The following is a 19,415-nucleotide window of genomic DNA, read 5'->3' on the forward strand; positions in this document are numbered from 1 at the left end:
TATACCGTGTCCCGACCCGCGCACTTGCTGTAGTTCACCTGAAGTTGCTTCGATTTACTTAACGACTCGCTGGTCATAATATTTTGGCTCATTGGTGTACATCTTATGCTGTATTCTACATTATATTCCCAGGTCTACTCCAACCCGCTCCTCTTCAGTATTCCTTATCGGCACACCCATAAAATACGTTGGATAGAAGAAAATAAACATGCTTTAAATTGAATTTCAATCATTTCAAGCGTGAAGTTCAGTAGTTATACGTTCTGATAATTAGACACCTTGTTTTCGTTTGCTCTAATTCACGGAAAATACTATTAAGTGTTATTATGAAATCCTCTTGTAGTGATTTCACGATTAGCAGCATTCCATGAATTGATTTTCTCTTTGTATAACTAAACCAATTATGTAAACATATTTTTGTCCTTTTTACTGTTGTTTAATGAACCTTTTCGAAGCAACTTTACACCTAGTTTACCTCGCTAATGTATTTCAGTTACACATCATTGAATCTACGTTTCCTTTGCTTACCTTTTTGCTTGAAAAACAATTATTTTTAAGTCACGATTGAACACGCAGAAAAAAAATCTATCTTCCAGTTTTTCCTCAATGTATCAGCTTTCGTTCCAAAATCTTTAAGGGCGTAACCCAAGTGTTGAGTGTCACATTTGAATTACCTTGAAGTATTTATTTATTAAAAATATCTTTTAATTGCACTTGTTTGCAAATTATGTCTTCTTGTTCCTTGAATTCTCGTAGATACAATAGAGACTACAAATGGCCAGTTTCATTTTGGGAAACAAAGTTTCAAATTCATAGATTTATTTCTAATAGTAATTCTAAGAGTAAAGGAAAACTACAGCTACCAGACGCCCTCGAGGGTTGCACAGTTGGTAAAATTGCCGTCATCCCCACACCTGGTTCTTGTGTGGGGATGGGACTAATTGAGGTCTTTTTTCCTGGTTGAAAAAAATACCTCAATTAGTCCCATCGATGACAGGAGGAATTTTTATGGAACTTTTTCACACCATGGCTGAGTTAGCTAGTCTCAGGCGAAGGTAGCATGGGTTTTTTCCCCCAAAAACTCGAGTTTTTCATCCAGCAAACAGAAAATCGACCAAATTTACAAATAGTATATACGGACCAATATGACTTTAGTCTCTGATGCTCCTAAAACTCTATAACAACAAATACTTCTGGACTTTAACAGGTGATCCCATAAGAAGAGCACCATATTTCCAATGTATAACTTAAAGTTTGTTTTTAAGAAGCAATATCTCTGTCATTTTAGTTATATTACTAGTTTTATTTATTTATTTTTAAAGTCTGCATTCTTCAGGTTAGTTTTGGGCTCCTTTTCTTTTTCTAGAAAGCATTTTTATTTGACTCTTCAAATATTGTCCATTGACAATTTTAATACGAAGATTATTTTTGAAAATTAACTTGCTTTTAATTCTATTGCAGTACTTTAGTTGCTTATATTCTCCACTAGATGGCATTGTACATAAGTACACGTATTGCTGCAAATTATAGCTGTGCTTTTATTTATTCTTCAGCTGTTGGAAATGTTGAAATTCGGCATTGGAGTACACTTAATTTTCACAAACTCGTCCTCGCCAGAGTTTTCCCTCCCCTAATTCAAAACAACCGCAGTTTATTTCTTCTATTTAACAATTTTGCGCTTTAAAATGTTTCATTCTGCTGCATTTTCTTTCAGAAATAAAATGTACAATATATTAATTCGCAAAATCACAAACTGTCAACTGTGCCCTGATTAATGTTGACTTACTCTTACAAGCAGTACATTTTTGTTCAAAACAGCCACTTAGTGAAGCCTATACTTAAACGAATGGCAAACAGAAAAGAAATATCTGAAAATATATGGAGCAGTTGACCTTCCACTTCCGATATTTTACCGGTTATGAACGATGTTATCGGTGTGTACACGTTATCATGAAACTTTCGTGGAGTATATAAAGGAGGCCACGATTTTATATTTTTATCGGCTAGCGAGTAAAACTAAAGATGATATGAGGTACCGAAGAAGGCAGTTATTATGAAAAAACGCATAGGTGAAGCTGCAGACACTGGTGAGAGTCAATAATCTACTAGACATTCTCCTGGTTCTTTTGCCATAGGAAATAAAAAATATATCTAAATACAGTCTATTTTATTTCACATATAAAATGTGCCACGAAGGGACGCTTCTACTGTACTGGATATTTTTTACGTTTAAATTTATTTACCGTGTTTAATTTACGGAAATCAGCCTTTTGTGTCTATTAAAGACATCATTAATTACCAATTTAATTACAATTAAACGATATTAATTACAGTTTAAAATATCGTTTATGCGAGAACGAAATATGTAACTTGGACTCATCTAAAACACATTGTCCTCTATAAGTACGATATTAATCCAAATAATTTGAGTATTGCGACATAATATTGTATTACCGTCTCAACATCTCTATAAGTACAGTGTTCACATTAACTCAAATTAATTTCTTCTTAAATCTTTTTGCAGAGGTCAAGAACACTGAATATAAAACAAAGTTTAACTAATTCTTATTTCTATTATTATCCACTTGAAATGCTGGAAGAAACTTAACTGTTTCTTTACCACTCATACCCAACCAATATTTGCATATGAAAAATTTGTTTCAATTTCATCTCAGTGTAAAATTTAACTAGCATAATATTCTTGTGTAGAGAAAAATATGCATTAAAAGTTAACATCTTTTGTGCTGGAAATTAGGGTTTTTCGTCTAGCAAAACAGAAAATTGACCTCAGAACACACGCAATTTATAGACAGCATACCAACCGCAGCGCACATATTAAACTTGAATAGGTTTATTTTTCAATGAACTCGCTAAACTCAGGCTACGCATAGACTGAGTTATAACTATCCACTCGGGTTTAAAAGTATTTTTTTTTTAGAAATTTAGCATTTGCTCTTTTATTTTCTAGAACAATTTTTACGTTCTCTTCACTTAATGAATTGTAGAAGAAAGTGTATCATAAATACTGTTCACCTTTTTAATCTAAAGTGGATGATGCAATTCCAATACAGTTTTGCATTCCACATTTTGTTATGGGAAAGTTCAGTTTTTATATTGTTAAACGCACGTGTTATTCACGTTTTGAGATCAAGGTAAAACCTATCATTATATTTTCTGTATACTCTAATAACAGGATATTATATGAGTAACCATTTTTTTGCCTAATTTAAATGTACTTCTCTTAAATTGTTGAAAAGGTCGAAATCCCAGACTCCTTTGCATTAGAGAAGTATATATACGGTTAGGAAGTATCATACTACTCATCATGAAGAAGTTAGCTGGTGGCTTTTTCTTTTCTGTACATTCTGGGCCACTGTGATTGAGGAAATAACTGAAGGGAAACTTTCAAAGAGCACAAGTTTCTGTTGGCAGTTGCACAAGTTGGAGCAAGGAGTTTGGTCAGCATACGGTAATCCTAAAGGGTTATCGAATCATCTTGGAGGAAGTTGCTAACCACAGCGAAGATGAAAATTCTGAAAGAGTGGGTGCTGAAGATACTCGATAAGCCAAAGGAATTTTGGGCAGACGTATTTAGAACAAGTTCCAATTCAACTAGTTTCTCTTCAAGCAGATATCCGTGGATGTGGAGGGATGGAAAAGAAATGCAGCCGATATACTTGCAACATGCATTACACGGAGCAAAGAGCCTTGCTAGACGGTATTAAAGATCTTTAAAAATTATAATACGATGTGCTTTGTCTAGTAAATAAAGGTTATAATTCACTAATGGCTTCTTTTATTTTTCCATATATAGACCTACTTAAATCTTCATTTTTTCCTCTGGTTCTAGAGCCACATTTTATCCTTACAGCCATCAGAGAAAGAGAGTTTTTTGGACGATCTATGCATGCACTTAGATTCACAACTTCTGAAATTATGTGTAATTAACAATCTCCAATTCCTCGTATCTTTATTATGTAAAATGAAATCTTTTTAAACTCCCAGCTATTATTCAGAGATATAAAGGCAGATCAAATGAGATATGGATTTGGACGAGGGCGAATCGGCGTGAGGGGTAATCCCCCCCCCCCAAAGATTATGCTTTGAATAACAAGGATTCGTTCAAATGTGCCAGCTTGAAGTTATGTAATTTTTGAAGTGGAGGAAGCGAACAATCAGGGAACATTAATCCCCGTGCGGTAGTCGCGTATTGAAGTACCATACGGCGATTCACCACCACAGTTTTCTAATGTTTAAGAAGTTTACAAAGGGATGGTGGCAACCCAGGAAGTATCATGTCTGGAAGTCAGGCACATAAGAATAGTAATAACGTGATAGTTTATATCTTAAGTTTCAGAAAGCGAACAGTTGGGCCACTCAATTATCGTTTTATTTGGAACATTAACTTTCATCCAAATCATTTTTGAAATTTGAAATTTTGTTATATTGCAAACTGGGTTGCGTTTTAATTAGATAACCCTGCATGTCTCTAATAAATCTGCGAAACAAACTTAAGCTCAATGACGACAAGATTAATTTCCTCAAGACACCAATCTTTTAAATCAACTGGATAAGAGTCAGGTTTGGACAATAACGTTAGATTTCTTCCATTCTTTGGTTTTCTTTTTCTCTTTCTTTTTCGGCGTATTCTTTTTCGTTTTCTATTCTCAGTGGACGGATTTCGAGGAAGCTTTATATTTAAATTACGTACAGAGATCACTCTCTGTACGTAATTCGAAATATGTTTTTAATGTTTCAGCGTTACTTGACAAAAAAGTATCAGATTGAACACCAAATTTTTTACGTATATACGAGAAGTTTAGCTCCTGGAAAGATTTCACGATCAATTTTGATTCGAAAGTTCCTAGTCCCTTCTCCCTTAAAGAAATCTATATTACTATCGGATGATCGAATATTACTCCAGAAACATAAATCAGATCGACACCAAACTTTCAGCATATGTTTCATTGGTCTTTGGGAAGCTTTTAAAATCAATTACAATTCCATGCCATTTTCCAGTGCTTCCTAAAGAAATCTATATAAATCAGAGTACGTTTCGGATATTGCTGTAGAAGGAAAAGTAGAATACACAAAATTTCCATCGCATATTTTGTTGGTTTTGGATTTAAGTCCAGTTTAGATTCCATATCTCTCAATCCTTCCCCTCCTCCCACATAAATATGGCGCTAAATCTGTAAGAGGAAATTGAATCCATTTCAAAATTGTAACACCTATTTAAAATATTCGGGTGGCTCTTTGTACCAAACATCAAAAAGATTTGTCGTGCCATCCCAAATATCATTAAAATCGGATCAACAGAAATGTTTCGTACTACAAGGAAAAGTCAGATTGTCAGGTTTTAAGAATATGTTCTTTTAGTCCTGTGGAACGTTCACGTGATGGCATCACGTGTCCTTGATTATAATATACAGTGGCGGACAAAAAACTGCATTACCTTAAAAAAGTAACATTTGTAGTTAAACATATAAGAATATTTTTTGATTACAGTCATTTTGTTTGTCGCAAAGCAAAGGTATTGCGTCAGATAACGCTTCTATTGCATCAGACAATAAGTTCAAGGTATTGCATCAGCCGTTTCTATAAATATGGCTTTGGAAGGGTATATATGCTCATTAGTATCCTGTTTTGCGGAGGTGTAAGCATGGCTTCATATGTTCAGTTGACACCAAGAAAAAAAAGTGTAGCTGTTGCTCTGTCCCAGGAAGGGCTTTCTACGCGTGCTATCGCTGATAGAATAGGCTGCCACCAGTCAACAGTATCCCGGGTGCTGAAATTAAAACGTAAAACCGGTGATATGAAGAGAAGACCTGGATTAGGCCGTAAGAGAGTGACTATGCCTTCCCAAGATCGATATTTAAAACGGCTATGCCTTCGTAATCACCATGCTAGTGCCCTCGATCTAAAACTGGACTTTGAGATGGCCTCTGGTGTTGAAACAAGTGCACGAACTGTGCACTTGTTTGAATGCAGACCACATTCCGAAAGACGGCTTTCGGAATGTGGTCTGCATGCCTATCGGTCCAAGAAGAAGCCTTTGTTGACCCAACAAATGAGGAAGAAGCGACTTGCTTAGGCTAAAACGCATGTTTCATGGAAAAAAGAACAATAGGACACTGTCATCCCTTCTGACGAATCTAAATTCAACCTGCATGGCTCGGATGGGAAGGGTTATATCAGAAGACGAAAATCGGAGGCATACCATCTTGACTGCAAAGTTCCCCTCCCGTCAGATGGTGTGGGGATGCATAACAAGCAAAGGGGTGGGGCGAATTAAGTTTATTAACGGAACGGTGAATGCAGAAACCTACACTGCTATCTTGGAGCAGCGCCTGAAACCCGTTATTAGGGATCACCACACAGTTGTCCAAAACTGAATTTTTCAACAGGACTCAGCATCTTGCCACACAGCAAAATTGGTAAGTTTTACGCTATTTAGATTTAATGGTAAGTTTGTCTTTTTTGTCTCACAAGGCTTAAAACATACTTATACCAGTGTTTTTCCCTGGTTTTTCTCCCTTAAGGTGCAATCATACCTCAGAAATGCTGGCATTGCAGTGTTGGACTGGCCCGGCAACAGTTCAGATTTCAACCCTATTGAAAATTGCTGGTACATAATGTCGTCTAAAATTTCTCAGAAGAAGCCAACAAGTAAGATTCAGCTGCAGGAGAGCATTTTAAGGGTGTGGTACCACGTGGTACCACGAAATTAAGCAACCATATATCCAGAAGTTGATTAACTCTATGCCAGATCGTTGCAAGGCTGTAAATGAAGCTCGGAGGAACAACAAAATATTGAGGACTTATTTTGCTGATTTACAGTACGTAATACTATTACGTTAAATTGTCATTTCAGTTTGTACACGTAAATGCAATAAAATGTATGTTTAGTTGTCATGATTTCTCATATTTCCATTTATTACGCATTTTACCCTTTGGGAAGATATTTATGGCAATTAGGTATATCAGGTGGAGTCTTTTTATTGGATTTTACTCACAGAGATATATATCCCATCTAACAAATGCATTTCGAACATTTCTGCAACCCACAATTCAGCGCAAAACAAATGTATGTTTAGTTTACAAATAAAATGTATGTTTAGTTGTCATGATTTCTCATATTTCCATTTATTACGCATTTTACCCTTTGGGAAGATATTTATGGCAATTAGGTATATCAGGTGGAGTCTTTTTATTGGATTTTACTCACAGAGATATATATCCCATCTAACAAATGCATTTCGAACATTTCTGCAACCCACAATTCAGCGCAAAACACATTATTTGCAAAATTCACAAGTGATGCAGTTTTTTTGTGCGCCACTGTAGAAGTTTTTAACTCCATTGACTTCTGTTATTTGATAAATAAATGCGGGTGAAATGTAATGTGTGCGTTGCTTCACTTGCGTCATACTGATTGTTTTTCCCTCAATAACAAAAATTTTTCAGCACATACCGAAGTTTCACTCTCATTCGAAATTGGAATCAAAGATTTTTTAGAAATGAATATTTCTGTTACTGAAATATGGGGAATAATCTAGTGATGTGCTTATATCCAACACTAGATATTTGTGCGTTGGGTATACAGGCACTGTCTTTGTGGTCATTGTCTCCTTTCAGACCTGTCGGATAATTGTTTAGGACATTTGTTCCTTGATGTTTAGGACAGAGCGAAGAATGATGTATTGTATATCGTAATATGAATATACGGTTATTAGCTGTCAAATAGAATCGAATGTGGTCAAATGAGGCCTCTTTCAACGACTAAGGAAAGCCAGCACTACCGAGATTCTTGGAATTCAACTAGACAAGGCAAATGATCTGAAAAGGGGAAACAATACGCATAGTCGAGAGACTGCAAGTCATTTGGCAGGAATCTTGGAATGAAAGTACAAAAGGTGCCATGACCAAAAAATTCCTTTCTAATGTGGCGTTTCCTGGCCCGAAGCCTCCTCCCTGGTTTTCTCCTGGGTTACAAGTAACATTTCTGTTAACGGGGCACGGTCTGTTTAATCACCATTGGAATACAGCCAAACCCTCTCTGCACTTGTGGTGATCTGAAAATTGGGACCACGTTATGTACACATGCCTTGAATATGAACAGTATCGTACCAGACTCATGACAAAAATACAGCAAAACCCACGAAACCAACAGTATCTCCTCCTGCAAGAAGAATACCTCTATACTGCGCTTACTGAGTTTGAGCAATCAGCATTTCATCATAGGCACTCTATTCAGAGGCGATCTCCCTAATTTGACATCCATAGAAATGGACAAACATGTGCTGAGATGAGAATTCCTAAAATCATATTGTACACTGTCTCCTCTATCTACTGTGGCAGAAATTACTCAAATGGATTCCAGAGAAGAACTAACCTCCTACAAGAAATTGCAAATCCTGGATGCTCCAGGGTAGGGTTGCAAACCCTGAACCTCAGAGTAGGATTCGCTACTCCCCAGTAGACTGCAAAACGTGCACTTGTATAGTGTCTGGTGGGTCAGGTGCTGCTAACACACTCTCTCAGGTGTGGGATGCCATTCTGGCGGTCCACTTCTGCAGGGCACCCTTACCTTGCAAGCCTTCTACTTTCCCTGGGTCTGAGCGTGCCTCTCAGCTCAGGGAGATCCAACCCTTTACTTCCTCCCTCTCTCCTCTCTGAGGAGGATGCCCTTTCCCCCCTTTCTCCGTACTTCCTTCTCAATTTTGCTTCTCCTCGTAAACTATTTCCCTTATTGACTAGACAAAGATCTATGGACTGCCTGGCTCACCTCCCTGTGATGGTAGCGGGCAATATGGAGTCCCACTAGGGGCCCTGCGGCTAAATAGCCAGAAGAAGAACACAACACCGCACTTCTGGCATTTGCAGAGTTCTGTTTACCTCACAAGCGTACTGATGACGCAGTTGTAGGAAACCACCGGTGGCGCCTTATCCACAACACTATGCCACTATGCCCACAAAACTCTTTTACAAAACTAAACCGTTATTTTATGTAGGACACATGATACAAACCTGAAACCATTTGATGATAGAGGAAATCTTTAAATTTTTATTCATCAACCTGAAAATGTGCACGCTGCAGTAGTTGGCGGTATAATCACAAAACTGTAGTTATGGTGAATTTACCAATCCCGAGATGGTGCAATGTGCAGTTTGGTTCAACGAACTGCAGTCTACCATCGCTGATATGCGTAAATTTCGAACACGGTTTTAACAAAATCCACCGAGGAGACCTACAGTTCTGCAATGGTACTTAATATTCATAAAGGACTCCTGTTTTTGCAATCTTAACAGCCGACGTGGTTGCCGAACAGAAGTTACTGGTGGCACAGTTGTGCTGGTTCAAGGAATTTTTACGCGAAGCCCAGAGAAATCCATACAACGTACCCGTGGGGAGCTTAACATGTCACAGTCACCAGTGTATAGCACGTTACGTTGCCGTCTAAGGGTGAAACGATACAAGTTACAGCTCGTACAGAAGCTATCCATCGACTTTTATCCAAAGGGATAAAAGTTTGTTGGTAAATTCTGCCATGGTTATAGTTTTGCGGTTATGCTGCTGTCCACTGCAGCGTACACATTTTCCGATTGCTGAATAAAAACTTGAATTTATCCTCTATCATCTGTAACTGGTTTCAGGTTTGTATTATGCACTTTATTCACACAATAACGCTTAGCTTTGTAAAGATGGTTTCTCGGTATCCTGTATTTTCAAACCAAAGACTGGGCCTTTTCTTTGACATGATTATGTTAGTCAGTCTCGGGCGAGGGTTGCATGGTTTTTTCTGATGGAAACTCTGCAGTGATACTTAATTTGGTCGTTATAGTTACCTTTGAATACGGTGGTGGTTCTCCCAACTAACAATCTCACTGCGCCTTTTTTTGACGATTAGAACTATAGCTGATTGCAATGGAAATTTAAGTGTCTCTTGAGTCTGTCAGTTTTCGAAGCACTTCGATTTGTTTTCGTAATGAAATTTTTACGGTGTAAGATAACTAGCAACATAACCTCGTTCCACGCCAACCAGTGGTGACTTATCACTTACAACCCACGTGGGTTTGTGGACAGCAACTGAGGTAATATTGAAAATCTCTGTAACACACAGACAACTTGTATCGGGAGTTCAATATCTCACTGTAAGTTTGCACTAACCAATCACAAACTTTGTACAGCCGTAGCCTACACGCAATGCATTTGAGGACACAAAACTTCTCTGAAGCCATCCTTCAATTCATATTCCTAATCTTCTATACTGTAGCTCCAAGAAATATCTTTCACATTAGGAGAAACCAAGTTCGACTTAACTTCATCAAAAAATCGCTTAAAAACGAATTTCATTTCAAATATCGAAAATTTAAATTGTCAGGGTTGTTATCAATATCTGTCCGCTAACTTATACTTAAGAAATAAAGAAAAATTGACAAAATACTATTTTCTTTTCTTTTTATTGAGTTTCTTCAATAATACTTTAGCACGGGTACCAAAGTCATCTTAGCAACACAGAAAGAAAGATTTATAATACAGCAGTCTTTAACAGAGCACACGTATGCCATCATAAAGCGATGGCAAGCCACCCTGATGAGCCTGGACAGATGGACAACATCCAGTAGAAAAATTGTGACACATATAACCCTGATGGAGTCCTGAAAAAATAGGAAAACATGATAAGCGCCCATATAATCAAGAATATTAGTTAGACATTTTCCTTTAACTAAAAGAGTTTTAAAAAGATTTTCAAACTTACTTTATATTTATTAAGAGTACGAAACGGAGGTTTTAATAGTGTCCACCATAACCCAAGGCACCAATTCCTACTCCATATGCTACGGGGGCAGCTACAACAGCCTTGGCCACAACAGGAGAAGCGGCCACAACTGGAGCAACAGGGCCGGCATAGGGGGAGGCAATGTAGGAAGCAGCAGGGGCGCTGTGAGCTGTGCCTGGTTCGTTGGTCTTGATGGCAGCCCGAAACCCAGCACCATCGGCTACGTATTCCACACGGCGAGCACGACCATCGATGTCAGTCAAGGTGTAGGCACCCTTCTGCACATGTCCGTTTCCTACTTCGGTACGTCCATTGGTGGCTCCTAAGCCGTCGACAATTTGATAGTTGAATCCGTAGTTACCGAAGTCCTACAAATAAAAGTTGGTTATCCATCAGATGCACTTTTTAATAGAGAACTGGCGTTGCTTTTTAAAATTCAATTTTAGATATTTTTGTTTAATTAAATTAATAAACGTATCATATTAGAGATGAATTTACCACTAATTCCATCCAGGATTCGATCGAATTTTGAAAATCATAAATTGTACATCGCTGTACATCAAAAACTCGTGCACCCAGGTGCACGAGTTTTTTTGTAGTTAATAAAAAAAAATAAGTGTAAAACTTACATCTTGTTGTCGGGAACTGACACTGGCACCACCCAGGTGGATTGGATTGGCAACTGCAAGAGCCAGAGAAAAGCAGAAAAAGACGATCTAAAAACAAGAAAAAAAAACGCATAAATTATGATTACTTTAAGATAATTGAGTTAGTAATGGGGAATAAATCTTAAAAACTCATTTATGATAGAAATTCGGATATTTTAAATTGACCTACCGTGGCCACCATTTTGCTCGTTTTAGCCGATGTGTTTTAGCTGTAACCTGAAGGGAGAAGTGAAATGTGCGGACTTATATATCCAAAAATTTCCCCCCTTCGAATTCTGTCCCAAGACAACCTTGTCCTTCTCCAACCTGCGTAGAAAACGAATCCACATGGTCACTGCGTGAACAGAAACTAGCTTGATTGAAACCCGAAGGTGATCAGCTTAATCGGTTCCATACCCGTTCCCATTTACCCCACAATTTCAACCTTGCCCACTTTGTCATTTTATTCTTCTAATTGGTGTTTGCATAACGTACGTAGAAAACAACAGAAATATAACTAGTCATGTTATTTATAGTGATTAAGTGAATTTTTCAATAACCAGTATTTCACTTATTAGATAAGAATCGCTGTGACCAGTCCACATGAAGTCTGCCTCAGGGTTTATTAGTGCTACCAAGCTCCCCTCTCTCTCTCTCTCTCTCTCTCTCTCTCTCTCTCTCTCTCTCTCTCTCTCTCTCTCTAGCAATAAAAATAACGTATTGTCTATAGCAATGAGTCTACAACCTTTCAGGGATCGCGTGGAGGTCTGGTGTCTCCGATGCTAGTGGTGAATTTTAAAATCGGGTCTAAAGATCGCAAAAGTCCTGTGTGCACAGGATGAGTGGAGAGTTTGGTATACATTTTGGTAAGGGTGATTAACTTAGATATTAAATTGGAAAAGAGAGCCCTTTCTCTATTTGTTATGGCTTTCTCAATTGAATAATTTATAATTTTCAATATCTTCTTGGGACAGTTAGATAAAATCGTTTTGTGGTGTCACTGTTCTCTAATGCCGTCTTTGACCCAAATCACTGACCTCTCAGGTGCGACAGAACCTCCATTATCCAAAAAAACAGATAATTAAAAGCGTATCAACCAAGAAATACGATGTGTAAAGTTTGTTTTAATGCAAGAAGTTCTAGTAACAGTTCTGTGATAGTAACAATAAATATAAGTGCAGTCTTTTGACTCTATCTGTTTAAAAATAAGCACAGTTTGAAACTCTTTAAAAATATTCATAAATTTAGCTTTTGCCCGCATTCTTCTTACCTTCTCTTTTTTACCTTCAGCCTGTATCTCTATCTATACGCGGGCTCCCTCTGAGCGTATTTAAATCATTGACACAAAGTATTTTCATCATAAATCCAAATTGATATAAAAAGTTTGGGTGAAACAAAGTATTTAGGATTTCTACGTTGCTTCAAGGTTCCTCAGCAAATCAATTTGTATTTTAGCTAATATTAAATGCCTCAGGGTGTGTATCAAATTTCAAAAGAAAAGAAAAGATGTAGTTATAAATATTGGAAGAAGCTTTACTAAACCTTTATATAACTTTATAAGCATTAAATATTTATTATGATGGTGAACCATCTTTAAATCTAAATAAATTAAGGAAATCGAATCTTATAACAAAATACACCACAATTGATTCCATAAATGTTTTCTTTTGTTCGCTTGAACAATTATTGACGTTGATTCTTGATTTAATTTATTGCATCTACATGGAAGATTTTGCAAGGAGTTACTTAAGGAGTTAGGAATTATGTAGTGTTACTTAACAAGCTATGGGGAATGGAGTTAAAAGTAGTCCAGGACGAAAAAGACTTAAGGATTATGATCCAGATATGAAATTTTCCAGACATCTTTGAGGTATCTGACACAGGCATATAAGTCTCTGAAGAAAATCAGTAAAAGGAACGAGGGTGGTATATTTTCACAGGTAGAAGAAAGAAGAACCAGGGGCACAAATACAACATTTTGGTAAAAGAAGGCTGTATCTCATGAAGTTTATTTTAGGACAGCGTGGTGTAGATCATTGGAAGAAATATTGCCTGTCGGAGTGGTCGAAGCAGAAGGTTTGGTAGAGTTCAAAGAGGAATTGGATAGACGGGGGATGGTAGAAATTTTTTGTTTTTGACAGATGCAAAAAAAAAAAAAAGTCCATTTCCTATGACATCGTTTATCCATTGTAATTTTAATAGTAAAGGACAGGACTCATATACAGTATTTTCTTTTGTTCAGAAGCATGTTTTGGTGATTTATAGATTTACGGATTTCATACGAGGAGGAGAGAATAATAATTTAAAACTATGTTTCTCCAAAACGCAGAATTTGTTCTCCTGATCACCCTCTCCTCTCTCTACGTACGTCCCTGATTTTGATTATATCTGTGTCATTTCTGTTTTTATTTAAAGAATACATTTAGTATCTGGCTGTCAGTCGAACAGCCGGTTGGAAATTTTTATCCTTTTTTCATAAAAAGTTTGTTCTATTAGTTTTGAAAGCATCTTCCTAGACGTTCTTAATATTTGTATATATATAAAAATAAACTTGCTTCATCTTAAAAGTTCTTAAACATGGCAAAGCTTCACCACCAATCAACTATTTCAGCATTCACTATTTGTATAATAGTTTTACGTAGATATTTCCATTCTTTCATTCTTTTGGTGTAGAGGAAGACCCATAATATCTACACAACTTATGCCACTATATCTCATCATAACTGCAAGGGTTACTTCAAAATCTCTGATTCTAAAACAACCAGCAGTGTCCAGGCCTTGAACACTGCCGGTTGTTTTAGAACTCAAAGAGATATTTCGCTATTCTTCTTCTCTCCATTTTGATTCACCAAATGCAAGAACATTGTTCTAGGAAATCGCCATGGTTCAGTTGTCCAAGGTTAAATTTCCAGTAGCGTAAGCCAACCCCAAGCTATCAATATACGATACGGCAATTAGAACTAGTTTGCAAAGGTAGGAAATGCTCAATAAAAAAAAACAAAAAACAAAAGGAAAAACAGACAAACGAATCTATCTATTAACTTCTCTCTCTCTCTCTCTCTCTCTCTGTCTATCGTCACAATGTATAACCTTTAACAACACCTATAACTAAATAACAGGGCGTAGACCGGTAGTGCATAGACTGCAAGCTGTTCACCTCCATATGACCTTTCCATACACCACTTACGTTACTGGATCGTAAGAAGGGAGGATTTTCCTCACGTCATGAAACAGCATTGGAAATACAAGGTCGAGAACACCAATCGCTTTTTTATTATTATTATTATCGGGAGAGATTTTCCTGCTGAATGTGCCACTATATATAACTCAATCAACATCTGTTCTTTCACTTCCATCTAGAAACCAACCAAAATGATCGCTAAGGTTAGCTCTACTGTTTGTATGATTATAAATCAAAACTATGAAAAATATAAATTCTGGAACTTATTATTTATAAGATCTTTATTCTCTAAATGTAAAAGCCGTCTAGTAACTCATTTTAATAATTTGTTCTTCTAGATTTCCTTCCTCTCCGTTTTTCTGGCTGTGGCCAACGCCCATATGCTTCATGGTGGCGCCAGTGTCAATTCTCGAAAACAAGATGTAAGTGCAGTATAGCTGAAATATATTTTAAATTGAAAAAAGCCAACTCAACATCAGTAAAACAAACCCTGCTACCTAATATCTACTAACGTTTCAATATACCATCGGTATACTAATGCCGATGATAAATTGATGAATGCATCTCTAGGTACTCCAGTTTCTTAAATTTCGATTAAGGAATATATATCTATCTAATTTCTGATTTTTTTTGAGCCTGAAATTTTTGGTAATTTCTAGATAATGTATTTTTCCTGTTGATCAGGTTCACCAATAGAGATTTGTAAATACATTAACACCTCATGGCCTTAGCCTCCTCGCTCTCAAACAAAAATGAAACAAATAATAATAATAATAATAATAATAATAATAATAATAAACACCTATGCAGTCCCAGTGCTAACATACTTTTTCGGGGTCATAGAGAAGATAGACAAGAGGTATACTCCACTCAACCTAAGCGAGGGGCCCTCCAACCAGGCGGCACAAACGAAGCTAGAGAGGTGGGCAGAGAAGACACCCCACGGAAGACACTACAATGATCTCCATCGAGATCACATCGATAACATTGCTTCCAATGCATGACTCACGAGCGGGACGCTCTTCCCGAGACTGAAGGATTCATGCTCACCATCCAAGACCTGGTAATCAACACCAAGAACTATAGAAAATACATCGCCAAGGAGCCAGGAGTGTTCGATGGCTGGGCTGTACTGGGACCGCGCCAGAATAACGGGCAAGAAAATCCCACACAACAGACCGGACATAACCCTTGTAGACAAGAAGGAAAAGGTTACCTATCTGATTGACATAGCAGTGCTCAACACTGGAAACCTGAAGAAAACCCATGAGGAAAAAATCAGGAAGTACACGAACCTAAGACAGGAGATCAAACAGAAGTGGCACATGCAATAAGTAACAACCATCCAGATCATCGTGTCAACCACGGGTATTGTGCGAAATACCCTACATAACAGCCCATCAGTAATAGGTCTCCCAGAGAACGCCTACAAGGAACTCCAGAAAGTTCCTCGATCAACAGCAACACCAGACATAACAACCACCCTGTGCACGTTCTAGCAATACCCATCACGAGGTGGAACCCCCAATCAGGGAGAAATAATATAAGAGCAATAATAATAATAAAACAAGTTAGTTAATGCACTATATTTCAGGCGCGTTCGATTTTTTCTTAATTTGAATATATATATATATATATATGCAGGGTGTCTCAAAAATATTAGTACAAACGTTTAGGGGAGGTAGGTAACATCTAAAGGAATGTGAATTGCATAGGAACCCATAACCGGAAACGTCACGGGAAAGTAGTAGCAGAGGCGCAAGAGGCAGAAATGACACAAGACAGTAATTAGTGGCAAACATTTATTTGACATAATATTAACAATGGAGTACTAGATGGATGCATTTCATGATGTTACAACAGATGCTCCAAGGTTCCACCATGAGACGCGATGCATGCGTGACACTGACGCAGCATGGATTGGCGAACACATTCCAACACACCTGGAGTTTCTTTGACAGTAGCAGCAGCGCAGACGAGTCTCGCCACGAGATCCATTTCCGTCTCCACAGGCGATTCATACACGATAGATGTGAGGCCCCCCACAGAAAGAAATCAAGGCTTGATAAATCAGGTGAGCGTGGGGGCCAGGCAACGGGTTCACCACGACCAATCCATCGACGCCCAAAACGCCTGTTCAAATGGTCACGAACACACCTTCCATAATGGGCAGGCGCCCCGTCATGTTGAAACCAAATGTTGCGTTTCGCATTTGCTGGAACATCGTCAAGTAACCCTGGTAGAACTTGTTCAAGAAAGATCCAATATTTAGCGGAGTTCATGCGGGATGGTAACAGGTATGGGCCGACTAAGCAGTCACCGACCATACCTGCCCACACATTTATTGCGAAGCGATGTTGTGCCGCATGGGGGCACACACCGTGTGAGCCCTCTGCTAATCCATACACTAGGTGCATGTCTGCCAGCTCACAGTTCGTATATCGATGCATGCTCTTCGTGCGGCGACTACTGCTTGAATGAGTAAACCAGAAATTTTCCCTCTCGTGAACTGATGAACAGCGCCGTGTACCGATTTACGGTGACGTTTCCGGTTATGGGTTCCTATGCGATTCACATTCCTTTGGATGTTACCTACCTCCCCTAAACGTTTGTACCAATATTTTTGAGATACCCTGTATATATATATATATTTTTTTTTTTCCTAGTACCCTTTGTATATATATATATATATATAGTACCCTTTGTATATATATATATTTAGTTCGATTAATAGAAGTGAATTATCTCCTTATCAATTAATTACCGAGATTATAACTTTATAGAGCACTTAATGAAGCTCTATATTTTGCTATCTCTAAACTTAGCCGTTCAGTTTAATTATAACTGTGTTAATATAGTTAGGGCCCTAACTCTATTATATATAGGTACAGACCAACCACAGTCCGTCTCATCCGCGTATAACTGTATAATAATTATTACTCTTCTCTCATATATTTATTTTTTTAAAGTTTCTTTTCTCTATATATGTATCTCTTCATAAGCTATATCACATTCGCAAGTCTTACATAACAACACACAGGAACCTTGCACGGACTGTCTAAAGCTAACAATACTACATTAAAACTACATTTAATCTATTAATTAATTTTTTTATTCAATTTGAAATTTTATTGAAATCTGGAATTGCTCAACAAATATTTTTAAAAGGTCCAAATATAAAATTTCATGAAAATCTGTCCACTGGAAGTAGAGTTGTTGCATGCGAACGGGCGGACGGGCACAATGATGACAATTAGAATCTTGATGATTCGGAACGATGACAATTAGAAGAAGAATTTCTTCTTCTAAGAAGAAGAATAGCCAGAAGAAAACCCTAAAGACATCAGAACAGTTAACTGATTACAACTCTTATTAAAAATGACTAATGTTTTCAATAACAATGACTAATGTTTTCAATAACAATGACTAATATTTTTTTCAGATTATTCTCTTCTAACATTTTTTTATTTCCTTCACAGGACTTCGGCAACTATGCCTTCAATTATCAGATCGCTGATGGTTTGGGTGCCACCAATGGCCGCTCCGAAGTAGGAAACGGACATGTCCAGAAGGGAGCTTACACCCTGACTGGCATCGATGGTCGTGCTCGTCGTGTGGATTACGTAGCCGACGATGCCGGTTTCCGTGCCACCATCAAGACCAACGAACCTGGTACAGCTCACAGCGCACCAGCTGCTGCCTACATCGCGTCCCCCTACGCTGGACCTGTTGCTCCAGTTGCAGTTGGTTCTCCTGTTGTCGCCAAGGCTGTAGTAGCTGCTCCCGTAGCTTATGGTGTTGGACTGAATGGTATTGGCCTTAATGGAGTTGATCTTCATGGAGCTGGCTATGGACTAGCCTTAGGATATAACGATCACTATTAAACCACTACTAACAGTTCCATTTGAAGCAGATGAAGTGAGAAAAATGTTCGTCGATATTCTCCAAAAAAACACAAAAGTACACTATATTTATAAGACAGTATAATTAAAAATAAAAATTGATTAAATGCGCATTTCTGTATGGCAAAGGAAATGCTTCACTTTGTATAACGTACAGTTCATCGGGCAATTAGTGCAATGACGTACAATGACGTCATCAGGTGTCGTCAATAATGAGGAGATTATACATATCAGTGTTCTGTGCCAATGCACTTTGCTGCCTCTCATGTACTTTTTTTTTTTCTTTTTTGAACCAAAACGTGAGGAAAATGTCTAAAGGGATATCAAGGTATTATTATTAGCATGCGTAATAAAATGCCTGTTTATTCAACTTCTTTGTCGGTTATTTTTGATTAATTTTAGTGAGAGACATTTTATTGAAGTTAGAGCAAACTCGCAATAAGGTAACAAGTAAACTGCAGCCATTAGCAACCCACTGGAGGATGGAAGCCTCCTCAACAATTCATGTTGAGGGAATAGACCATATTCTGCCACGCTGGTCCAGTGTGGGTTGGCAGTCGACCGTATTTATCAGTCATGGGTTTGAACCCCGGTCTGCTCAAAGAGCTTATGCTCTTTGAGTAGACCGCGGTTCAAACCCATGACCTGTCTATTTAATAAAAATGCCTCTCAGCCTCTCAATCCACTACAGGATGGAAGCTCCTCAATGTTTCATGTAGAGGTAAAATGAACCATAATCGGCCACGCTGGTCCAGTGGGGGTTGGCAGATCGACTGTATTTAGCAGTCAATGGCTTGAACGCCGGTCTACTCAAAGACCGGGGTTCTTGCACTCCAGCCCCTGACCACTCGGCTATGGAGGCCCTTGCACAGTAACCTTACACAGTAATGTGTCCCAAAAC

At 37.9% G+C, this 19,415-nt stretch overlaps 1 protein-coding gene and 1 pseudogene across 2 annotated transcripts; one reads left to right on the forward strand and one right to left on the reverse strand.

The window, feature by feature from the left end:
- Positions 1 to 10,548: 10,548 nt before the first annotated feature.
- On the reverse strand, positions 10,549 to 11,664 carry LOC150089946 (adult-specific rigid cuticular protein 15.7-like). The gene is made up of 4 exons (XM_090368917.1): positions 11,622 to 11,664; positions 11,414 to 11,500; positions 10,764 to 11,152; positions 10,549 to 10,662 (listed from the first exon to the last, which is right to left on the reverse strand). The coding sequence occupies exons 1-3, from the start codon at positions 11,631 to 11,633 to the stop codon at positions 10,796 to 10,798; spliced, it is 456 nt and encodes a 151-aa protein (XP_090225043.1). The 5' UTR covers positions 11,634 to 11,664; the 3' UTR covers positions 10,549 to 10,662; positions 10,764 to 10,795.
- Positions 11,665 to 14,803: 3,139 nt separating this feature from the next.
- Positions 14,804 to 18,496, forward strand: LOC150089947 (adult-specific rigid cuticular protein 15.7 pseudogene; annotated as a pseudogene). The gene is made up of 3 exons (XR_016548102.1): positions 14,804 to 14,815; positions 14,951 to 15,034; positions 18,092 to 18,496. The product of XR_016548102.1 is annotated as an adult-specific rigid cuticular protein 15.7 pseudogene (transcript).
- The last annotated feature ends 919 nt before the right edge of the window (positions 18,497 to 19,415 follow it).

Source organism: Mastigoproctus giganteus, chromosome 2, assembly GCF_048544385.1.
Source record: "Mastigoproctus giganteus isolate SK-2022 chromosome 2, ASM4854438v1, whole genome shotgun sequence".
Classification (NCBI taxonomy): domain Eukaryota; kingdom Metazoa; phylum Arthropoda; class Arachnida; order Uropygi; family Thelyphonidae; genus Mastigoproctus; species Mastigoproctus giganteus.